Source organism: Emys orbicularis, chromosome 16, assembly GCF_028017835.1.
Source record: "Emys orbicularis isolate rEmyOrb1 chromosome 16, rEmyOrb1.hap1, whole genome shotgun sequence".
In the NCBI taxonomy this organism is placed as follows: Eukaryota; Metazoa; Chordata; order Testudines; family Emydidae; genus Emys; species Emys orbicularis.
In genome coordinates, this window is record NC_088698.1 from 31,112,617 (window position 1) to 31,136,633 (window position 24,017).

The 24,017-nt window shown below is 45.2% G+C and overlaps 1 protein-coding gene across 1 annotated transcript in view; it reads left to right on the forward strand.

Annotated features, from left to right (window-relative positions):
• Positions 1-24,017, forward strand: part of MYO18B (myosin XVIIIB) — a 186,471-nt gene that overhangs the window by 45,641 nt on the left and 116,813 nt on the right. Inside the window, exons 12-17 of the mRNA XM_065417569.1 lie at positions 10,680-10,850; positions 12,703-12,793; positions 17,060-17,252; positions 18,580-18,660; positions 19,379-19,526; positions 22,201-22,360. Of these exons, the coding sequence (XP_065273641.1) occupies positions 10,680-10,850; positions 12,703-12,793; positions 17,060-17,252; positions 18,580-18,660; positions 19,379-19,526; positions 22,201-22,360 (844 nt within the window). The remainder of the gene's footprint in view (positions 1-10,679; positions 10,851-12,702; positions 12,794-17,059; positions 17,253-18,579; positions 18,661-19,378; positions 19,527-22,200; positions 22,361-24,017) is intronic.

Below are 24,017 nucleotides of genomic sequence, written 5' to 3' on the forward strand. Positions count from 1 at the left end.
GAAGCCAAGGGCCGTCCCACCCCCGAGTCAGGGGCACTGATATAAGTCCTGGTGACTGCTCTGGCTGCTTCTCCCAACTCACCGTTACCTGAGTCTCATCTGGATTGAGCCCCATCCAAGTGCCAAGCTCATCTAGACGCTGGGTTACACAGTCTGCTGGACCAGGCCATGTCCCCTCACTGCTCATCCCAGCATCCTCCTCTAGGGAAGGTGGCAAAGCAGCCCCCCATGACACCTAAAAGCAGAGGGGCAATTGCCCAGTTACCCTCTGAGCCCTCTCAGAACCAGAAGTTTTATTGGCATGAATGGCTGGCCAGGGGAGAGTGAGTGAAGCAGCTTATTCCACACAGGGGCTGATAAAACCTCCACCACTCCCCTGCCACACTCTGGTGTTACTTGTCTGTTCAGTTACTGTTTTATGCAACATCCTTTGCAATGGCATCTAAGTGCAGCCAGCACGACAAATGCAGCAACCATGAACAATCGCAGAGGAAACCAGTTGAAATGTACAAACTATGGCCCTTTCTATGCAGGCAAACCTGTGTGTTTTCCACTCCAGTTCGCTTAATGAACACTCCTCCCCCCAACGCCTCAGATACATGAGTTATCACCTCTAAGATCGTCTGAGCTGGCCATGGGTGCAGCCTTGCTGGATGCTCAGGGGGGTTTCAGTCAAGTTAAGCCAACTTGATTGGAATAGACACCATTTCTGCCCATAGGCCAGTTAATCAAAAGCCTTCAGAGTCCAGCATGCAGTGCATGGTGCCCGAGGTGCCCTGATGCAGGGCTCTGGAAGGCTGCTGGGTGTGGGGAGGGTGACTCACGCAGGCAGCAGTGTCTGCTGGGAATGTCATACTGCTTCTGCGGTGCATATGCACACGCTTTTGCTGGCCTGGTACAGCCAAACCCCAGCGACCAGAATTCCATTTATCGAGACTCTGCTCCTCACGGTTCCTTTTCAGATATGTCTCCTGCCCTCGCTTTCCCTCGTCCACATAGTGAGCCAGAGCTCCAGCCGGCATAAATCGGCGTTGAATTTAATAGGGCTGTGGTGATTTACACCAGCTGGGGATCTGGCACTGTTAATGTCAGTGGAGTTGTGGCTGATTTGCACCAGCTGGGTATGTGGCCCCTTTGCATCCCAGCCCTACAACATCATAGAATCGTAGGACTGGAAGGGACCTCGAGAGGTCATCTAGGCCAGTCCCCTGCACTCATGGCAGGACTAATTATCTAGACCATCCTTGACAGGTGTTTGTCTAACCTGCTCTTAAAAATCTCCAATGATGGAGATTCCACAATCTCCCTAGGCAATTTATTCCAGTGCTTAACCACTCTGACTGGACGTTTTTCCTAATGTCCAACCTAAACCTCCCTTGTTGCAATTTAAGCCCATTGCCTCTTGTCTTAATTTTATGTACTTGTGTGGATGGTGGGGAGTGGTAGATGTGGTATATCTTGACTTTAGTAAGGCTTTTGATGCTATCTCACATGACTGTCTCATAAACAAACTAGGGAAATACATCCTAGATGGAGCTGCTGTAAGGTGGGTGCATAAATGGTTGGAAAACAGTAGTTATTAGTGGTTCATAGTCAAGCTGAAGGGCATATCGAGTGGGGTCCTGCACGGATCCGTTCTGGATCTGGTTCTATACAATATCGTCATCAGTGATTTGATAATAGTGTAGACAGTACACTTATAAAGTTTGCTGACAATACCAAGGTAGGAGGGGTTGCAAGTGCAAGTGAAATTCAATAAGGACAAATGCAAAGTTCTCTACTTAAAAAGGAACAATCAGTTACACACATACAAAATGGGAAATGACTACCTAGGAAGGGGTACTGCGGAAAGGGATCTGGGGGTCATAGTGGATCACAAGCTAAATATGAGTCAACAGTGTAACACTGTTGCAAAGAAAAGGGAACATCGTTCTGGGATGTATTAGCAGGAGTGTTGTGCGCAAGGCATGAGAATTAATTCTTCCGCTCTACTCTGCACTGATACGGCCTCAACTGGAGTATTGTGTCCAGTTCTGGGTGCCATCTTTCAGGAAAAATGTGGACTAATTGGAAAAAGTCCAGAGAAGAGCAACAAAAATGATGAAAGGTCTAGAAAACATGACCTGTGGAAGATGATTGAAAAAACTGGGTTTGTTTAGTCTGCAGAAGAGAAATAGTACAGTAGTCTGCCTGACCTTCCCTAGGTATGGGGAATTAAGGAAAAGTTATGTACACAAAGCAGATGTTTCACTGGGCAGCAGCTTCTCAGAGCTCTCCCTGCTTTCTTGGTTCTCAGTGGGATTCCCATCTCCCACTTGCTGTCTCTGCTGTTAATTAGGCTGCATTTCCTCTAATAGACTGGTAGCGAGGTGTTTGGTTCCCCAAGCACGTTCTCATTTCCCTTAATTGTTTCCCACATGCACTGATTAGAGTGGAAATGTGAGGCGTGCATGTTCGTGACTAACTCCTGATGTCTCAGGGCTCTTAATTAACAATTATTAAGTCAATACATTGTTGGTGGGGTGAACTGCAGGAACTGCAGGGGGTATAAGGCAGGTGGCTGGGAAGGCTGGTGTTTTCACCACTGAACAAAGTGATACAGCTCTGCGTACTTCCTTCTGATGCAATTATCCACTTCCATTACAGACACACCAAGTACAGCTTGAAATACCCAATTGCTGCCCACCATTCCCCCCACCCCGTCCCGGCCAGGCTGCCTATGGAATTAAGATGAACTCAGTGTATGCAGAGGCTTCTGAGGATGCATGACAATGAGAGCAGCGAAACAATTGGCTTTAAGACAGCTGTTCTCATCCGTCAAGTGCCCTGTCTAAGGAACAGACGTTGCCTTTGAACTTTCAGTGCTGCTCCATGAGTTTTCACAGGCGGTTTGAGCAGCGTAGGGTGTTAAATCAGGCTGACTGGTAGATGCTTGAGGTGCACTCTCTATTAATATCAGCAAAGAGTCCTGTGGCACCTTATAGACTAACAGACGTATAGGAGCATGAGCTTTCATGGGTGAATACCCACTTCTTCGGATGCATGTCTGAAGAAGTGGGTATTCACCCACGAAAGCTCATGCTCCTATACGTCTGTTAGTCTATAAGGTGCCACGGGACTCTTTGCTGCTTTTACAGATCCAGACTAACACGGCTACCCCTCTGATACTCTCTATTAATATGTTTCTCTTGGATTTACATCTCAAAATTCCTGCTCTTGTCCCCGGACTGGTCACAGTTTGTTCCATTTTCATTGTCTTCAAGAGTAACTCACCTCTCACCAGCGGCATGAACTGGCAGGATCCTGCTGTGAGACGAGAATCAGAGCCAGCCTGATTCCAGGGAAGTGAAGGAAGAAGGTTGTGAGTAACAAGGATGGTACCGCTGGGTTTAGCTTCTCCCAGGAATACGTGGAATGACTTCGCCGCAGTGCTACAGAAACACCACTCTATCAGTGCTCCCGAAACCTGCCCAGATTAGCATCATCGTTTTGCTGCTCCACCATGTGCTGTTAATGCCAGAGCTCAATGCAATGGGGATTTAGCATTAAGGAAAGGTTAAATGTGATGGAATCTTATTAGACAATTCCCACTTGCATAAGGCAGAAAAAATAACTCCAAGTCCAGTCACCTCTGAATCATCTGGGTTTTCCCCATAACTTTGCCATATGGCCTTCTAGGTTACCTGGAGACCACTGGGTTATGCTGTTATTACATGACCAAAGAAGTGCCATTCCTGGGATTTAATAATAACAACAACAACTTTTTCAAACAACAGAAACAAACAAAGCTAATGTGAGTTATGGACCTCGATTCTATACTATGGGAATGTCACATGGCCTGTTCTATGGTATATGGTAGAATTTAATTGCTATTTTACCACTCTGGTGTACACGCTGTGTGTGCGCATGCATGTAAACAAGCATCATACTGACAGTGTCGCTTCCTATTGCCTCTCTTAAATATTAAACAGGCTGAAATAATTACCTTTTACGTGCTGAAGTTCAGATGTTGTACAATAGGTGGATTACACACCAAGGTGACTGCACACTGCTGTTTTTATTTATAATTTATGAAGTGGAAAAAGCCTGCTTAGCACTACACAGAACAGGCTGAAAATAGAAAGGAAAATTGCTTAACAAATCAATAGGCACAATGCATGGAAAAAAGTACCAAACAAATCAGGATTTCTATGAGGATTTTTTCGTGAATGCTAATTTGCTTATTCAGGATATGTCAATCAAGTAAAGTTGATGTGCCATTTAAGGAATATTTTTCAGTGTGAAAAGTAATAGCGGTATGAAGAGTATCTCAGAAATTATTTAACGTTTATTCAGATATGTTCTTAGAACAGTCTCCAGAGAGAGAATCTGAGGCATGAAGTAGAGAGTAGCTGGTGTATATTAATAACTTAGTAACATTTCCCTAACCTCAAACAATGTGTGCATTATAGAGCAACAGCTTTTATCTCATTTTAATAAGGTTTAGTGTTTTCCCTCTTAGGGTAGCTGCAAGATCTTACCTACGAAGCAGCAGAAAGCAGGCCTAGAAAGAAATCCAAATATTTCCAAAGTATCTCACGTGAGGCAGCCATCTTATGTCATGTCAAGATAAACATTGTACTTATCTGTCCTGGGACCAGCACGGCTACAACAACACTGCATACAGTACATCATTGTGCTTATCTGTCCATTTACCCCTTCGTTTCCAGAAGAGGACGCTAAGCAGAACTGCACAGAGTTTGCAGGTTTCAGTCTGAAAGAGAGATTTATCTGGTGCTTGGCTTGTGAGGGAATGGCTGTGAACAGCCCTCTCATGCTTAGTAGGACATTCAAGTCTGATTAACTCAGGCATCCTGGGAAGCAAGTCTTGTACCTTTCAGTGTTGTTATGCAAGGGTGTGTGTGCTAGAAAGGATGTTTGAAAGAGGAACTGAAATATGGGAAGAAGGATGCCTTGTGGTTAAGGCACTGCATGTAGAGTTAGAAGCCTCGCTTCAATTGAGGAAGTCACGTAGGCCTGATAAAAAGCGACAAAGAGTCCTGTGGCACCTTATAGACTAACAGACGTATTGGAGCATAAGCTTTTGTGGGTGAATACCCACCGCGTCAGATGCATGTAGGCCTGATAGTTAAAGGTATTTAGATGTGTTGCCATTCAGTGTTGCGTAACTGACGCAGCCTAAGTCTCACTGAAAGTCCTTGTCACAGATCCTAGCAAGTGGCCCTTCCTAGTTTGGCTGCGAAGGGAATCCAACCCTCTGTGTTCTGCATCCCCTGGGCAGAGTCAACATTCTACAGCTTGAACGGAGTCCAGCCACTGCCCCCACACTCAGAGTGCACGCCTTGATGTTTGGAGCTTTATCAGAATCAAAAATAAGTGAGAAAGAAATGTGCACAGAGAAGAATGGAGAGATCCTCTTGACTGTGCTTTGCTAATTGTCCACACTCTATCTTCTACCTGGTCTGAGTGCTTCCTTCCCTTTCCTTTTGCATTCACTTTCTGGCCACAGTTTATGGAAAAGCCTAGTCTAATATATCCTTTACAGCAATGATAAGTCCCTGTGGGACTTTGTCCGTCTCTTTTCTTTTCTGTCCATTCCAGCGCATCTTCGCTGTTTTCCTGCCAGCTTGCTGTCACAGACGCATATATATTCGTCAATTCTGAAAGGATGTAGTCTGCATTTTGCCTCCTTATGGATTTTAATCATTAAGATGGAATCACTGTTGTTGCATATAAATAATTGTCATTGAAAATAGATGTCAGCTTTATTTGCTGTGGGAGACCACAGCACTATGCCCTCCAGGGCTGTGGGGACTGCAATCATTGTTGAGCTTGAATAAGACAATCCTGAATTTGAAGGGATTGATCGTGAGCTCATCAGCTTCCATAAACACATCTGTTAGTTCAGTCTTCTGAAGCTCTTAAACTATGCAAGAAAATGCTATTTTAGCCTTTGCTAGCAGCAACTACTAGATCGTTACAATTGCAATTCAACCCCCCTGTCTTCACTCACTCTGAACTTTTGGAAAATAATTTCCTTTGGGCTTGACATTTTCCTTGCTTAGTCTCTGCCCAAAGGCAGAATCTCTTTAGAGGTTTGAGCCAACTGCACACGTATTGTTGAGTTGCTGTCTATATGGTGTGCTTAAGCAGGACGATGGAATAGATGACCCCTCGAGGCTCTTCAGCCCTACGTTTCTATGATTCTGTGGTTCTGTTCTATGATTCCTTGAAATCAATGGGACCACTCGCAGTGCAAAAAGGACCTGCCTGAGTCTTTGCAGGGTTGAGGCTGTAGTGTGCAGCTAGCTGTGCTGAAGGCAAACGGTGACTTTGCTAGGTTTGAAAATTAGTGGTTTTAAATTAATAGACGTGTGAACCATCTGAAAAAGCCATTAGGAGCACGACCAGTCGGAGAAATCACTTACATCTAGAAGTGTGTAATTACAATGCGCCATTAACTAAGGACCAAATCCTGCAATCCTTACTCAACCCAAACTTCCATTAATGCCAATGGAAATTTGCAAATGATTAAGGAAAAATGCTATACTATTTATTATTTTATTTATTTATTATTGTTATCTCTATCAGAGGTAAAATTAATGGATATAGGGCTCTAAATATAGACAATATTCTGCCTATATTCATATTGTAAGCTCTCTGGGGCAGGGACAGATCAAAGAAAGACAAGATGCTTGGCAGCTAACTGGGGGTGTGGGATTCTTACTAAAAGGGGATGGGGGTTGCTTGGACTTTAAGGGCTAATTAACTTCTCGGTTGGCACACGGACCCATTGGTGTCACTCCGCAATGGGAGTGCAATCCCAGCCCCTAGCCACTGTGAACATCTGGGCACTGGAATGAGAATCCAAAGGACTGGCTTTAAATGCATTGCCTAAAGCTGAGGGATACCTCAGTAAAACTGCTAACGTTAGAAATAGAGAACACTTCGGTTGCTGTCTTAATAAATGCACAAGATCTACAGTAATTGGTGGCTATTAAACTAGCTGTGAACTTTAAAAAGCAAATTCTAGTTTTTATGTAGTTTATATATTTTATTTTATTTTTAGCAGTGATGGCCTCCAAGTTCAGCTCCAGATCAGAGGTGACAGGGTTTGGTATCTAGTATTCCAGATCCCTTCCAATGCACCGGCAGAAAGCTTTCTGGGTGGAATTAGCTCCTGCGCAGAGGGGCCGTCACAAGCCCTGTGTGCCTATTAAGTCCCACTTAAGACTTGAAAATAGAGCTGGGGCGGGGGGGGGGGGGAACAGAAGTAATGCATAGTCCCAGTGCTGGCCCACTCCCAGTGAATGAGGAGATGTCAGGATTCATCTGGAATAACGATGATGGCAGTAATGCGAATGCACTCTAGCGTCTGCCAGGTCTGTTAACTCACACAGAGCTAGTGTTCATGGGAAACTCACCATCTCCTGGGCTACTGAGAGTCAGCAGCGCCCAGGCTCAGCCGGCAGCTGTGTATTATTTCTGTTTGGGGGCATCTGTGCTCAGCACTTCAAAAATAGTCAAAGGCTGGGTCAGATTTCCTATTGTTGTGGCTGCGTGTATCTCCAAGACCTTTTCAGAGCAGAGACCTGTGTTTCTGAAAAATGTTTTTTTAAAGAGGCCGGAGACTGGAAAATGAAATATTAACCCTTGAAATTAAAAACCTTACAAAATAGACAAAAAAGATGCATAAAATGTCTGACTTGGATTTTTGTCAGTTTTGCTGGTCTGCGTCTGACTGGCATAGTTTAAATAGGGGAAGGTCTTTGGTTTCCAGCCAGTATCCTACTTCCATTGTTCAGATTTCTCTTAAATTATCTGGAAAACAGAATTCAGAACCACACCCACCCCTGTGATTTTTACAACTGCAGTCCTACTCTGTGTGTGTGTTTTTTAAACCCGCCTTGTAACTGGAGCTGGCTGGGTTGCAATAGACAAACCCCACTGAGTCAGAGCATCTTTTGCCAGTTCTCCCAGACCTCCCTGTCAAGGCTGCACTTAGAGCAGGAAACACGTTTTGCTTATTATCAATGCTGAGGGCTCTTCTCCCCAGGAACGCTAGCATTGTGTCATTGGAAGTGATGCTTAGAGGCCTTCTTGGGCCCTGTTCACCTATTCATCTTGGTTTGCCTTCCGAGAGATGCTTGTCACATCCTCAGCGGGACTCGGCTTTCAGTGCCATCCGAGAAGCTGGAACTTGGGTTTTATTTTTTGCAAGGTGTGACCATTTTTCTTTAACAAGCTTCAGTGCTCATTACAATCTTTGAAAAAGCTTTAAGTAATTAAAACCATTTAAATGAGCTTGTAATTAATAACCAACTTTGGCTCAAAGTCTTCTCCCAGTTAGTTATGCTGATGTAAATCCAGAGTAACGCTACTGAAATCAGTGGAATGACTGCTGAGTTACACCAGGGCAACTGAGTGCAGACTCTGGCCCTGGCAATCCATTGTAGCCAGGTGACTGAGCTATTCACTGGATTTGCTTGAGCCCATGATCCTTGGCAGAGATTGCTTTACTGATGTTATAGAATGTGCCTGGCTGATGGCCACGTCCAGCGATGCCAGCCACTACCCTGGCATTGGATCATAATGCCATGGTAGCTTGGTCCTCTTTGCCTCTCCCAGCCATTGGATCCTGCTCAATCCTTCCTGAAGAAACTGATCTAATAATTTTTTTAAAGACTGGCCCAGTTCCTCCCTGGTATAATTCTATTGGTTTCTCCTTGGACTTTCCCCAGGGAGGAATTTGGCATAGCCTACTGCAGTATAAGGTAAATGCACAACTGTCCTCTACTGCACAGAGTTGGACTTGCTCAGCTGTGTGTCATAGATTGTATACCGATATTATAAAGGAACTTCTTCAGTAACTCAAAGGTAACAGGTCCTGGGCTGGTGGAGGGAGGCCTGAGTCTAATCTCAGCTGTCTCTGTGTCATTCCAAGCAGCTACAATGTGTGGTATAGTGACAGAAAGCAACCTAGGTTGCCATTGGCTTGCTATAGTGTCTTCTCTAGCTGATTCCAGTGCCATGTTCCTCCCTAGTTTCCGTGGCAGAGCTCAGTGCTCCCAGTTTGTTCCCGGAGCTCAGTTCCTTGCCACTGAGCTGGAACAGTAACTTGAGTACTGACACGTAAATATGAATAACAAGCAGCCTGCTTTTCTTTAAAAAGCAACAGAGAGTCCTGAGGCACCTTATAGACTAACAAAGGTATTGGAGCATAAGCTTTCGTGGGTCTTGCATCTGACGAAGTGGGTATTCACCCACGAAAGCTTATGCTCCAATACCTCTGTTAGTCTATAAGGTGCCACAGGACCCTCTGTTGCTTTTTACAGATCCAGACTAACACGGCTACCCCTCTGATACCTGCTTTTCTTTAGCATTCCTGTCTGCTGTGCTGAGCTGAGGAAGCTCTGGCACACTTTGCTCCTCGCCAATTCCCTTTCCTCCCACTCTCCCAAGCCTTTTCAAGCTCCACACTTGCCCCCAGCGCAGAGACCTACTTAATCCTTTTAAAACACAAATGCACAAGCAGTGATTCTTCCCAGACTGAATGGTGCTGCCCTTTGCAGTTGGCACACATGCCCCTCTGTAGGCACTGGGATTAGATCAAAGAGCAGTGTCTCCGCTAGACGTGAGGCTACAGGGAAAACTGCAGGAAGTGCCATAGTCTGGAGGTGGTGCTTCTTTCCAGCATTTCAAATATGCGTGGGTTTGCTGCAGCTCCAACTATAAATACAGGTTCTAAAATATAAAGCACTCCGTGGAGGTGAAATTAAGCCTAATTATAGCAATCAGTTTTATTCTACTCTGTATTCTTTATGAATGGGTTCCATCATGTTGTAACTAATTAGCTCTGCCATATTACACCTGAGCAGCAATTTATTTTAAAGTACTTTCTATCGAAAAATCATTTCCAGATCACATGACCTTGCATTTGCAGATTTTTCCCTATCTTTGTTTAGTGTGCCACTGTTATAGCCTACGACCATCTGCCCCATTTCTTTTGTTACTTGGTCACCGCTAAAATCTTTACCATTGTTATTTGTGAGTAATTAATGTTTCCGTGGTATTTGTAGTGTTCTCTCCACCGGGTGCAGGGAATAACAAGATAATGGCAATTAGGCAAAAGGTAAAATTATTAATGGCAACCACAGTTTCAAGGTGAAAACAAGAACATTTATTTATAGCCTTTACCTGAGCATTTATCACCATAATGTATCTCAAAACATGAATGTGAGGTAGGCAGGCTTTCATTCCATGCTCAGAAAATATTCAGGTCAGAGGGTCGGGATTTTTTTTTTTTTTTTTTGCCTGTTTTCATCTGGATGAATTCTTTCCAGAACCTTCCCTTAGCATGTGACCGTGTCCATCTTATTCTGAGGTCAGTGAAGGCAGTGGGGTGGGGGTTTGAAAGTTGCATGTGAGGAACAATTTATGTATTCAGGGAAGGGTGAAATCCTTCTTTGCTTGGTGGGGAAAGAGTAAATAGGTCTCACCAGGAGGATGACCCAGGATGTTCTTCCACCCCATTCCACCCTTTCCTTGGTAAATGATAGGTTTGCTTTCTGTACCTATGGGTGGACATGGGTTGTGAATGGAAGGCAGTCAGATGCAGCTGTTCGTGATCTTCTGGCTTGTTTTGTGTGATTCTATTGTCTTTTCTCCTCTCTTGTCAGTTGGCAGGAAGCAGTTCATGAAATTTGAGTGGGCTAACAATGCTGCAGATGTACTGGGCTGCGATTTTGAGGAGCTCACAACAGCGGTCTTCAAGCACCATCTGAAACAGATAATAGAACAGGTCACATCTGGAACGAGTCGGCTGAGCAAAGATGAGGAACGAAATGCTGGTATTGGACTTTTCCACCCTTTCCTTTAAGCATAATTGATGTGGAAATATTGCCCTGTGCATTGTTCTTGACTTGACCAAGGAATAGTTAGAGTATTTGCGGAGTGTTCTCGAGAGATATACTTCACCCATCTCTCACCAGTGCTGTGATCCTTTAAACATAGTTATATTAAAGAATTTTTTAAAGATAATTAATGTAATTGTCCCCAGTTTATAATACTGATCCTACATGTCACTTCTTCAGAGCATCTTAAGATAATTAATCCTACAATCCCACTGCAAGGCAAGTCAAGTAACATGGTCTAAAAATCAATCTATTTGCAAAGCGAAGACACATTTGTCAGAGAGACCCTGTTCCAATGAGACTCTGCTCCATTTTGCAAGCGAGATCCTGCTGGAGCACAGCTAGCATGGGCACACCCGACTTCTCCTCTCCTCCTGTAAATTAGGGTGAGCTAGACGATATTTGTTCCGCCATCTGCATGATCAGATGTGTTGAACATCTCCAAAGTCATTCGAATCCCTTGGACTAGGCTGTGTCCTTGCCATCTGCATGATCGGCATGTCATTCGCACTTTTCTTTGTATGCCACAAGAAGAAACATCACTACCTGAACAGAACAGGCAAATGAGGCAGTGACACTCCAAAACAGGCTAATGCCTTTCCCAAGACCAGCAAGCTGCCACACCTTTGTCATTTCTTTTGTCACTCACAGGGCAATTTGTGTATTTTTGTAACAATTTTGCATTGTGCTGAAACCAACAGGAGAACTATTGAACATGCACTTGCCAACTATTTCCTGCAAGGAGGCTGAAAAGCAGCAGAGGAGGAGGGGAGCATCAGTCCTAACAAATAGTTATTTGAATTGTAAATGTCAAGTATTTTTAAGTAGCAAGTGGAAATCATTTGGCTGAGAAGCCAAGAATGTGTTGCTCCCTGCTGACATTTGGGCACTGAGTGTAATTCACGGCCAGCATCCCTCTGATTTCAATGTGTCTGTTTTATTTTTCTCCCTTCTTTTGGTGATATTTTCCTTTTGAAAGTTGTTTTTCCCCTTTGTGTGTTTGCAGCCAGTGTTCACGGTTCTCAGACTCTGACATCTGCCATGGAAAGGACTGTCATATTTGAGAAAGGTGCTAGGAGGCTATTTGTTTCCTAGCAACCAGCTCAGGTTCCAGGGTTAAAGGAAGAATGTAAAATGTTTTAAGAGCTATCAAAAAAACAAAAGTCAGTATGTAAAGGTAGCCTCTTTTCATCACGCTCCTGCATGAAGCAGCACTGCAGATTTGTTGCAAAAGCCTGTGTCTTTCTAGAGAAAATTTGGGTAACATGCTGTATGGCACTTACAGGGCTAGCTCAGTGAAGAGCAAGCATAAATATATGATCTGGTAGCATTAATGAACCAGTGCATAATTGGAATGAACAGAAGAATGAATGGAGCTAATTCAGGAAGGCAGGTTTAGAGTTTGTGTGTGTGTGTGTGTGTCTCGCTCTCTGATTTCATGCAGATTAAGAACCAGCCCGTACTCATATGAGTAGACCTTACTGACTGGAGTGCGGTCTGTTGACTCTGGTAGGATATACTTGTGTGAGTAAGAGTTTGTGAGATCAGTCCCTATATTGTAAAGCCTTGATTACAAAATATAAATCAGGTAAGAGACATTGGAGCAGTTCAGGGCCACTCATGCAAATATTTATTCCTCACGTAAATGGATTTATATAGTGCCTTGGACATAGGAATTAGGAGCAGGTGATGTAGTTATCAATTCTGTCTATGGAAGATCAAAAAGGATTGAAAATAAATCATTCAGTGTCTTTGCTCTTCTGTCCTCTTTTCTCTTTGTATCCTCTAGGGCCCAAGATGACGGGGGTGGAATGTGTGGAGGGGATGGCTGCAGGTCTCTATGAAGAACTGTTTGCTGCTGTTGTCTCTCTGATCAACAGGTATTGAGTGTTCCTAAGCCAGGCAATTAAGAGAACAAACAAATAAGTCTCTCTGGGGCTAGTAGAGAGCGGAAGGCTTGATAAACAATGTATAAATACATAGAAATGATTCATGTCCATTATGTTTGTCCCTTATGTTCCCCATCCCTGACATTAATAAAGAGAAATCTTCGCCGAACGCACTCTGAAGAGATGCATATGGTAGGTAGCCCCTGGTTGCTGCAGAAAGGTTATCTGAAGAATATTTCTGTAACAGAAGAAAATCAAAGAATGAACTTCTTAAAGGATACTACAGCATGCTCAATAGATCATTCTGCTCATCACCAGCCGGGATGTGTTTGGCCGCCCGGCGATGAAGAAGCAGGCGGAAAGGCTCCTGGAGCATAATGCAGCAGCTACTTGCTCACAGCCGGTTTTGGTTCCTTTGCGTGCAGGATGCTCCATATCTTGGGTCGGATTTTCAAAAATAACCATGCGACTTCGTCATTTTTGTATCTGTTTGTCTGGATTTCAATGATAAAAGCTGGTACCTGGGCATCACGGCACTTAACTAGCATTACAACCCCATACCCCAGCCACATTACAGGACAAACATTCAGGCTGGAATCAGCACTGCTCAGCCAGCTATAAATAGCTCCTTTCCACCCCCTCCCATCAGACCAGGGCCTGACTCTCAACCGTCCTCAGATGGCCCCTCCGGCCTGCTCGGCAGGTCACCAAGGCTCTGGGACAAGGGGGGGACAAATCCCAGCATCCTGGGGCCTCGACAGAGAAGGCAGGGCTGGCAGCCCTTTCTCTTTGTAGCATGAGGGATCCAGCTGAAGGGCTTGTGCTGAGCACCGCTTTGGCCAGGCTCTCCTCCGACAGGAGAGGTGCCAACCTCTGGACCAGACGCACACGGTAAAGTGTCTGAATTATTGCTGGGCTGTGATCATCCAACAGCAGCTGGGTGTCTAAAATCACCCCTGCATTGTGAGCCCTGGTAACTAACGGCGGGCACACTCCCTCATGCAAAGGGATCCGCCCGTCTCCTCCTAGGAGCATAAGTCCTACTAAAAGTCATTGGAACTCTTTCTCCTCGGTCATGTCAGTGCTTTCAAAAATCCCACCCCGAGTCCAGAATTTTCAGAAGGACTCAGCCCCCAGAATTGGAGTCAGATTTTCCCAAGAGCTCAGTGCGTTGGAAAGTCCGGCCATCCGTGTCCCACTGGGAGGTGCCGGGAGCCGAGTGCTTTCGCAGATCTGGTCTCAACTGTGGATACAGAGCACTTGAAAAATCCGACACAGAGCTCATGTGGCCCTTAGCAGATAGCAAGCTGCAGTGCCGGGGCTGTGGCCAGACAGTGAGTAGAAGGGACGTTTTGCTAGGTTAGGCAAGCGCCCCAAACATTCAGAGGTTTCTCTGATTCTTATTTGGACTCTTTTGAGTTCTTTCCTCTGCTTCCCAGGCTCCCAGTTGTGCTGATCAGCCTAGCACTCACTTCTTATTACTTGTATTTTGCATTGTGGTGGTTGGTGGGAGCCCCAGTCACAGACCAGGACCCTGCTTTGTTAGCTACTGTGCTACTTCTGTGCTACCTCTCTTCTTTTCAACTTACTGGTGCTTACTAGGTTCGCAGAGTCAGTCTGAGAAGTTTCATGATTTTTCTTGCTTTTCCAAAGCATTCTTCATGAGCCTAGGTGGAAAGAACTCCTTTTCTTCGTACTACGGGAAACCAGCTTTGACTTCAGGCTCTTGTGTTGCCTCCAGAAGCCCCCTTATGAGTCCCACTTTGTAGATTGTTTGCCCTTTTTAGCTACATTGCATCCTTTCTATTTTAAAATATTTCATTTTATTAAAACTGAAAGTGCAAGTTGTCAATATCACAAACCACGGCTTACGGAACTGAGTATTTTACAAGTGACATGAAATTAAAATTAAGATTTTACCAGTTTACCCATACTCATACCTACCTTTAGTTCAAAGCCTTCCAAACCTTCCTAATCCCGGGGATGTGAAATCTCCTCTTTGATGGTCATGTTTATGTGGATTTTGGTAGCCAGAGGATGGTAATCAGATTCGTTTTTTCTATGACAAAAATACATTCCGTTCTGTTTCTTATATCCAGTGTGCATCTTGGAGACTGGAATATCCAATTAGCACATTTTCTGCTGAGGTGAAGTATTCCCCACAGTCAGATGGGCCTGTTCCCCTCATTAGTTCCACTCGCCTTATTTCCCTGTAGACCACACAGTCACTGGAGCACTGCGGTGTTGAGAACTGGCTTGTTTACTTATTAATAATCGTTGTGACTTTGCAGGATTGAAATCAAGGTTACCAGTATGTACAGAGTCATAAACTGGTTGTGAAATCAAAGATTGAGCCATACAGATTGCTTGGTAGGATTCATTCTCTAATAAAAAGCTTGACTGTGAGCTGTGAGCTAGCTGTTAAGAATTATAGAGTTTGTATCCAAACTCCAAAAGCGGCTGATGATTACTGGACATTTAATCAGCCTCTTTCTGGTGCTTCTAACAGTTCTAATGCTGCCTTCTGGCCTGGAAACCCCAGTTGCACCATCCCATCTCCCACTTGCTTCTCAGCAGCGATGCTGCAGCTGCTATAAAAGAAGGAATCCTGGGAACTGGTTCCTCTCTTTCTTATCCTGGGGTAAATCAAGGCCAACTCTAGTCAAGACAATAGAGAAAAGAATCAGGCCATGGAAGTCTCTTTGTTTTTCATTCTGATTTACAGCTCAAGTTGTCAAATCCAGAATCTAGATTCAATCCTGTGATTGGAAATACTCCAGATTGTTGCTTCTGATTTATTTCAGCCTGTCCAAAGATGATTCTCTGAGATCTCATGGAAGAGCAAAATGCTGCTGGCTGTCTAAAATCCTGAATAATGAAGCATTAGCTCAGAGAATGTGTCTTGTATTCCTCCGTTCCCTTTAACACCAGCTTTGTTTCACTTGTTTTTATTTTTCAAGCCAGCCCATCAAAGCCTTTTAAGCCATTCCAACAATGATACAGTATGTCACAGTGGAAAACATATGTTTCAGTGCAGTCAAAAAAATGTTGCTGACTCTCACTGAGTTGATGAGGTACCATGAATTTAAATCACTTTCAACTTGTACTATAATTTCAGAATCACAGGACATGTCAGTGGTGCTAGGGGAAGGTGCTGATAGGAAATTGTTTAAGTGAATTCTAAAAATACTTTTGTTTCTTCCTGCAAACTTGTATTTTTCAGGGAGATTTTGGGACGCTAATGCCTAGCATTTTTCCCTCCAATTATTTTCAGCAATTTTCTTCAGTTGGCATTTGCCATCTGACAGAAGTACATGCTCTTACATCTCACCTATGTGCAGAATGTGCAGCTCTACAAATCGTGTTGTATCATGCCACGGGAGGACGAGATGGGAAACGACATAAAACAATGCATCTGAAGGAGAGCAGAGTAACTCAACCTTTTCAGAAATAGATATTTGAAAAAACCACAGAGCTTTCTCCAGGTCATGTTCCCACAGTTATTTTTATCTGAAGTATTTGACATGGATGGAAACAAAACTTGGAAGAAGTTGTTGGAAAGATGGTTTCTCTCCCAGCGACCTACAGTATGTCTCTCCCTCAGAACATACTTGCTGCATTCCGCGTTTGCGGTTATACATTTCCTCAATCATTTCCCCAGTATTCTTCCACAGTAGCAATATCACACTCTTTATTTTCCTACAGTCGATACTTTGGAACTTAAAACTGCCATTAACATAGTCAATGTGGATCAATTAACCATCTTTAGGACCAGTTCTGCCACGCAAAGTTAAGACGACTTAGGTCTGAGGACTCCATATTTCAGGTATGCTGCCTAAGAAGAGGCATCTCATCCCATCATCCGTGAAAAGTTTATTAGTCCAGGTCAGGAACAAGCTATGCCAGATCTTCTGTTCTAGGCTGGAAGCAGTCACCAGTAATAAATAAAACAAGGAGGACTTGGATAAAGTTCAAATTCTAAAGGACAGGAAAATATCAGTAGCTATGTGGTTATTAGCACTCTGTTTTAAAGACACAAACATATGCCAACCAACTAGGCATTGTTGAGATATTAAATGTGGTGTTATTATTGCTTAGGGTCGTAGGACTGTAATGATTAAAAGTGCCTCCTGGAATGATAGTTACAGGAGGAAAGAATATTTACAGTTGGGGAAGGAAATAATTTCAATTAACCAAATAGGACTCAGATATGTTCTTGTCTAAAGCTTCCACACTATTTTTACTGTGTTTTCTCAGGTCTTTTTCATCCAGTCACCTCTCCATGGCTTCCATCATGGTGGTGGACACCCCTGGTTTCCACAACCCTCGACACCAGAAGAAGGAGCGAGCAGCTACTTTTGAAGAACTTTGTCACAACTATGTGCATGAGCAGCTGCAGGCCCTGTTCTACAAGAGAACGTTCATGTCCGAGCTGGAGAGGTACAGGGAGGTGAGGCCCCTGCTCTGACCCTCTCTAGGATCTGAACTGCTGTTCCACTTGCTGCATATCAGCCAGTGTCCATGGCTTTTTAAACACTGGCTTTTAATGAGAGAAGTACTGCTAACGCATCCCAAAATCTGAATGGAGATTGAAGTCTTAAGCAATGTCCCCTTCCCACCTTGTTTGTCTGGTACTCCTTCCCCATCAGCTCCTTGTGGTCCCAATAGAAATCCCATTAGATTTCATCACTGGCTTGGACTTCCCTTTGAGTAGCTTTGTCACACTGGAGGTGGCTTGAGGAGGCCCTGCTAGTGACATAGCTGAGCACTTGTCTTTGTACCCCTGTGTGCCAGGTAGAGAAAATAAAAGAAAATGTTCAATTATCTAGGAAACAAGTTGATGTAAAATCCACAAACAATTGCAGCAAGTCAAAAATTAATCTGCATTTTAATATTGGAGTTACTTGCCTCACTCACAATGCTCAGGCACAATTTGTCTTGATATCAGCCTGTGTTTTCAGTGTCCATTTAAAACTGGGACCCCGCATTTGAACTGGTTCCATCTCAATGTGTGGGTGCAGGTCCCGTATCTGAAACCGCAGTCAGCTGCCTCACTCAATTCGCATGGAAAGACGTTAAAACTGTGAATTCTGCAGAAAACACCTGATTCATCTGCTGCTGGGGCCAGGAGCCACTTAACTCACGGCTGCCCTGAGCGTGAAATGGTTACATTAGCTGCACAAAGTCAAAGCATGTGTGTAAAATGATGTTTTTCAGAAGTGCTGAAATCCCCTTTGGGGAGCGGCATAATCCAGTGATGTAGCACAAGGAAGACGCTGTCAGTAATGAATGGCTGGCTCGTGTCTATGTGGGGCAGTGAGGCTGAGAAAGTTAACAGCTGTAGAAACAGGCACCTGGTAACATGGGCTTGTTGACTTAGAATTCTCAGCTCGAGAGGAAAACTGAATAAAAACAATAAAAAGCCTGCAAGCTGCAAATTAAATAATTGATTGTTTTCAAGATGCTTCCTTGTTAAGTCCTCCTTTATTATCACATCCATTATTTATGCAACTTCTCTGACATTCACCCAAACCACTGCAGAAGCCTTGTGAGCACCCTCAGTGTGACAGAATTACCCAGTCATGTCAGCTGAGGCTTTGCCAGTGCAGTCAGTTCAAAGATTTCTGATACAGGAGCTTTGATCAGCCAACTTCAGGCTGTCACTCAGCAAGGGGGGAGAAGGAGCAGACACAGTTTTTCTTCTTGCAAGTTTATTTCCTCTTGGATTTCAAATGTCAGCTCCCCAAGGAAGCAAACTTCTCACTAATGTTTTCCAGGAAAATGTCGAGGTGCCTTTTGATCTGCCAGAACTCTCTCCGATGGCCACGGTGTCTGTCATCGATCAGAACTCCTCACAGGTAACACGGCCGGGAAGCAGTAGCAACAGCTGGTTGCTCTCTGTCCATCTCCACGCTGGCGGGGAAGGGAGTAAGTGCTGGGAATGCTGCTGGTTATGGATCTTGCATTTCACGAGGATTAGTCTCCCTTTCGCAGTGGACAACGGCAATGCGCTAACGTGAGGTGCGCTGACATTGGGGTGACAGGAACGGAATGGTGACTGGGGGGGGGGGTTGGAGCAAAGGCTGCAGTTAGGTTCTTAACGTTTCACGCTATGTTCCCTGCGGCTGTTTTTTTAAAGCTATGGGCTAGTGCTAGTGAAGGGCCCAAATAACTGCTACAGAGAATGAAATATCTGGTTGTCCCTAGAGCACATCCAGCATGAGTGGCAGCAGTGCCTGCTTCCCCACACACACTACCTGGTCCATGCTCCTCAGCCTTCACCTGGATGGACACTGTGATCAAACTTCACAGGGACCTCAGTCCCGATGGTCCGGTCAGTTGTTGGCCTGAGACAGCAAACAGACTGAGCAGAGGAGCTCATTAGTGCCTGCTGAGTTTTTGGGGACATGGATACATAATCCGAACTCATTTTACATAAGTGACCGAAGAGCCATCACTAGAGGGTAATGTAATGCCTCATTTAACAGGGCCAGCTGAGCTCGCATCTCCGCTTGCCTCCACTGCCCTCTTCACTCCACGTGGGAGATGTTCTGATGGGTTGTATCATTTTACCAGCTGCAGGTGCCGCCTGGGGGCCAGGCGGAAGAGCCCAAGGGCTTGCTCTGGATCCTGGACGAGGAGGTTCTGATTCCGGGCTCCAGCGACAGCGTGGTGCTCAACCGCCTGTGCTCGTACTTTGCCAAGAAGGGCACAGAGAGTGAGGGTAAGGAACAAGGGGACTCTGCTTGTAAAATCTGCAGAGGCGATGGGCGCTGCCCCTCCGTTGGCACCTCCCTTGGGCTTGGAAAGGTTCAGAAATCATCTGGCAAATCAAATGCCTCAGTGGGCTGCACTCTGCTTGGGGTCCAGGGGTGGTGATCGTTTCTTGGCAGCAAAGGGCCGGGCTCAGCCTGGGTCTGACTCTGTTGGCTACTGCAAGCAAATGTGACTCACAGCATTTTATCTGGGGGAAGACCATCGTTGAGCCACGGGGAGGCACTCTGGTTCAGTGGCTGTTACGTGCAGTACACCCTTCCCCCGTCCTCTCAGCTTTCTGCCAGATCTTTGGGCATTTGGTGTCAGAATGAGTCCTTGAAAGTACCCTGTGAAAAGGCACGGAGAGGAATGGAGGCCTCGGAGTCTCATTCTAGCCTTTCTCCAATTGGTGCTATAACCTCTTCAGGGGCCTCTTGCTGCACTTGATCAAACCGTAGCTTTCTGCCTTTGCATCTCCTGAATACGATGAATAGCAACTATCAACCAAAGGTCCATATTTACAAAGGAGGGTGTAAAGGGGGAGCCACAAAAAAGCACATAGACCCACTGAGCTCACAACACACACATTAGTGAGTAGAAGCAGGCACCTCTTTATGTGGGGTTGGGTTTTGTGGGTGCACATGCATTTTTGTGGGCTCACCCGTCGTAGTCTCTGACAAAGTGGCCCTAAAAGCCTGTGAAGCTACTGAGATAGCATTTTGGACTCAACATATAACTTCTTAATGCTGTACTGCCTGGCCTAACATCTCATCCATACATGGGAACCAACAATCTCTCCATCCCGGCTGAGCAGCCAGCTTGCCAGGCTGCAGGGGCATTCCTGGTGCTCTCTAGTGGACATGGGATGGGCTGGGCTTGACTTTCATGGAAGTTCCTGGTTTCGATGCATGTACAGTATTTATCTTTGCATCATTGAATAAATCCTCAGCAGTGGAACTGGAGAGGAAGTTTTGTGTGAGCAGATGTACAGTGCCAGCTAAATGCATTTACTCTAATCAGTGGATGCTTTGCCATTCACTTCCAGGGGAGCTGGAGCAGACTAGAGTCAAATGAAATGATTACGGTTGGTGTCCGAGTGATGGTGCATCTAAAGGAAAGCCAGTTACAGACGCAATACCCAAATTATTTCTGGGTAGGTCAAGTATAGAAAGGATTACCGTGTGTTCAGGACATCTGTAGTCACCCAGTCCTACAGTGTGGAACAGTCTGACAGTGCTAACCCGGACAACTAGACTGAAAAATTCCCAACATTCTCATCTTGTGAAACTGCCCAGGTCAACGGTGGTAGAAGAGTTTGTGACAAATATCAACACTGCTGAGAAAATCGTTTTCGTTCCCACACAGCAGCCTGCTGGATTCCTTAGGTTAGCTGCAGCATGCGCCTCTGACAGCAGCACCTTTGAAGGTGGGAACAAGACCAATAGTGTTTCAGACCCAGCTCCAAAATAACTTAAAATCCAGGAAGCAAACTTAAACGTATAGAGCCCAAGCCGCAGCTGGTGTGAGTTGGCATTGAAGTCAGAGGAGCTGGGCTGGTTCATGTGAACTGAGGAGCAGGCCCATAAACGCTGTCGTCTCTGCAGTGTGCACGGCGTAAAGAAACCTTAGTGCTGCTAACCTGAGTGACCCAGAGAAAAGACCTTTTATATAATATGTGCAACAGGCACCATTTATAAATAGACAGGAAGCTGGAGTCTGCCCAGGCAACAAGGGTGAGACTGTGAGCAGGGCCGGCTACAGCTTTTTTGCCGCTCCAAGTGGCGAAGAAAAAAAAAAAGAAAAAGCCGCGATCGGCGGCACTTCGGCGGCAGCTCTACCGCGCCGCTTCGTTCTTCAGAGGCAATTCGGCGGCCGGTCCTTCCCTCTGAGAGGGACTGAGGGACCCGCTGCCGAATTGCTGCTGAAGACCCAGATGTGCCACCCCTTTCCATTGGCCGCCCCAAGCACCTGCTTCCTGCGCTGGTGCCTGGAACCGGCCCTGTGAGCATCTCCACCTCCCTGTCTGCTGGGTTGGTTGGGGCCACATTGGCAGCAGGGGCTATGCCTGGGCATCTATGCCCTAAGGAAAGGCAGCAGCATGCAGGGATGGAGAATGGCACAGGTGGCTGAGTTTTTTCAGGCTTCACAGCTGCTTTCTAGCTCTATCGTTTTCCAGAAGTCAGCAGAATTGCACCATGGGAAAGGCCAGTGCGGTACCTGTTTGAGTATTTTAATTTAATGTGCATCCGTATGACATTGCTCTTCACTAATCTGGCTACCTTCTCTGCTGGGACAGGAGTTGGGAGGGGCGCAGGACAGAGGTTCCATTCCAAGGTCAGGGATACAGGAATGTACAACCTGCAGACAGAGTCTCTGCCCCTGCTTCTCTTGGACAGGTGCAGCTTCCGGTACATAAAGGAGGTGCAATATACGTTAGTTGTTATGTCAGTGCCACCCTTCACAAGCCTAACGCTGCAGGGTCTCTTACTATACCGGGCTACCTCAAATTTGTGCTAATGGACACAGCCCATAGAAACCCCATTCATATTAGCTGGACAATAGGCCCCCTGTTTGTGCAGCTTTGCTGACTTCACCCCATTGACCTTGAATAACCTCTGCTTGCTGGTGTATCGACATTCCAGAGGAAGGCTTCCTTCGCAAGTGTGAGCAGATGCTGCAGTTTGAGATCTTCCACCAACTGGGCAAAGATCCCGTTCGCTACGACCTCACTGGCTGGATGAATAAAGCCAAGCTGAACCTGTCAGCCCAAAACTCCATTCAAGTCCTGCAGCAATCCAAAATGTAAGTATCAGGAGCAGACGTCCTGGTCAGTGTGCAGTAGAGAAGCAGATAGCTCAAGCAGGGCATCTTGTGACAAGGTAAATCAGAGCTAGGAAGCAGGGTACATCCGCAGCGCGCTCTCTGTCACTGCAGCACTGGCAATAATAAACGTCGCCAATGAGAACTGCTCTGGGATAACATCCCTCCTTAATGAAACAAAGTGTTTTAACTGGGACTGGAAGTTGTAAAACTTTTCTCTGGGGCTAAAGCAAAGTTAATGGAGGGGAAAGCGATTCCATTTTGGAGGCAGGAAATTCTGCATGTGGTTTTTTCTCCCATCTTTTATTAAGCCTAAGACTTTTATGGGTATTTTTTGAACCAACTGGGGATCATAAAGTGGAAATTATACCTTTTGTAGCATTTATAACGATACTCCGAAGTGGTTGGCAGGCCATCCTCACTGGCTGTTTTGAGAGCAGCTTCAGCCTAGCTCAGTCCCAGAGAAGTTAAGGAAAATAATTGCCCTAGTTGCATAATCCTTCCTGAAGTCGGGGATAGCTTAATGGAATGTCTGCCACAGTTAAACCACCTGTCTCCACGGCTGCTTCGTGCTATAGAGAACAGATTTCAGTTCCTCTTTCGTCACATCAGGAATCACCGTTCCATGGTTTCATAATGGATCAAGTGTGAATTTTTACTAAGAAACCAGAATTATGAAGGGCGTGCAGTCATTTACACAAGTCCCAAGAGCGAATCACAGCAGTTGGTAGCAGCAATGCACAAACTGGTTTGGGTCATCCAAGAGCTCTCTCTCCCTTCCTGAAACCTCACCCCAAACTCAGAGCCAAACTTGGCAGAAGTTTGTGAAAGTTTGGTTGCCTTTCCTGACATTATTTAGGGGAGAGAGGGGCAGGATCTCATGGTCTGAGCACTGGAGGGGCAGCCAGCAGTTTCTGAGTTATCATCTTGGCTGTGATATTTACTCCTCTTTGACCATGGTGGGCAAGTCACTTCACTTCTCTGTTTTAGTGTCCCCATCTGTGAAAGGGGGCTGGTAATACTCTCCCTTACCCAGCTCCCTGGGGTATTTTGAGTATTCTCGAGTTTAGGTCCTGATTCCGCAACCCTTAATCAGAGTGAGAAGTACCCATTATCTTCAATGGGACTCCTCAGGCAAGCGCTATTTGGTGTGAATAATAGGTGCAGAATTGGTCCCTTCGGGTTTCTCAAGTGCTTCAAACATGAAAAGCAGAATGTAACGTCAGCACTATTGCTATTGTATTTTGTTGTTGGAGTCCAGCTGGGATCAGACATGAAAATGCTGCAAAGCCAGCAGAAATGGCATTTGTTTGACCCAGTCTTGCAGAAAGTCTGATCATTTGGGTAAGGCTGGAGAAACAGGTGCCGAATGATTTGAGGTTCACTCATTGGTAGTCTGCAATAACATCAAACACCTATGATTAATCAGCAGCTGGGCCCATTAATTTGGTTGACATACAATACAGAATGAATAGACATTGTGTATAGAGCTGGTCACAAGTTTTCCATCAGAACATGCTGATTCAATGAAATGGGTTTGTTTCATGGGAACGTTTCAGTTTCACCTACATTTTCAAAGGGAAGCTATCAAAATGTTTCATTTCAATGAGGTTGAAAAGTTTTGTTTCAATAAGATTGA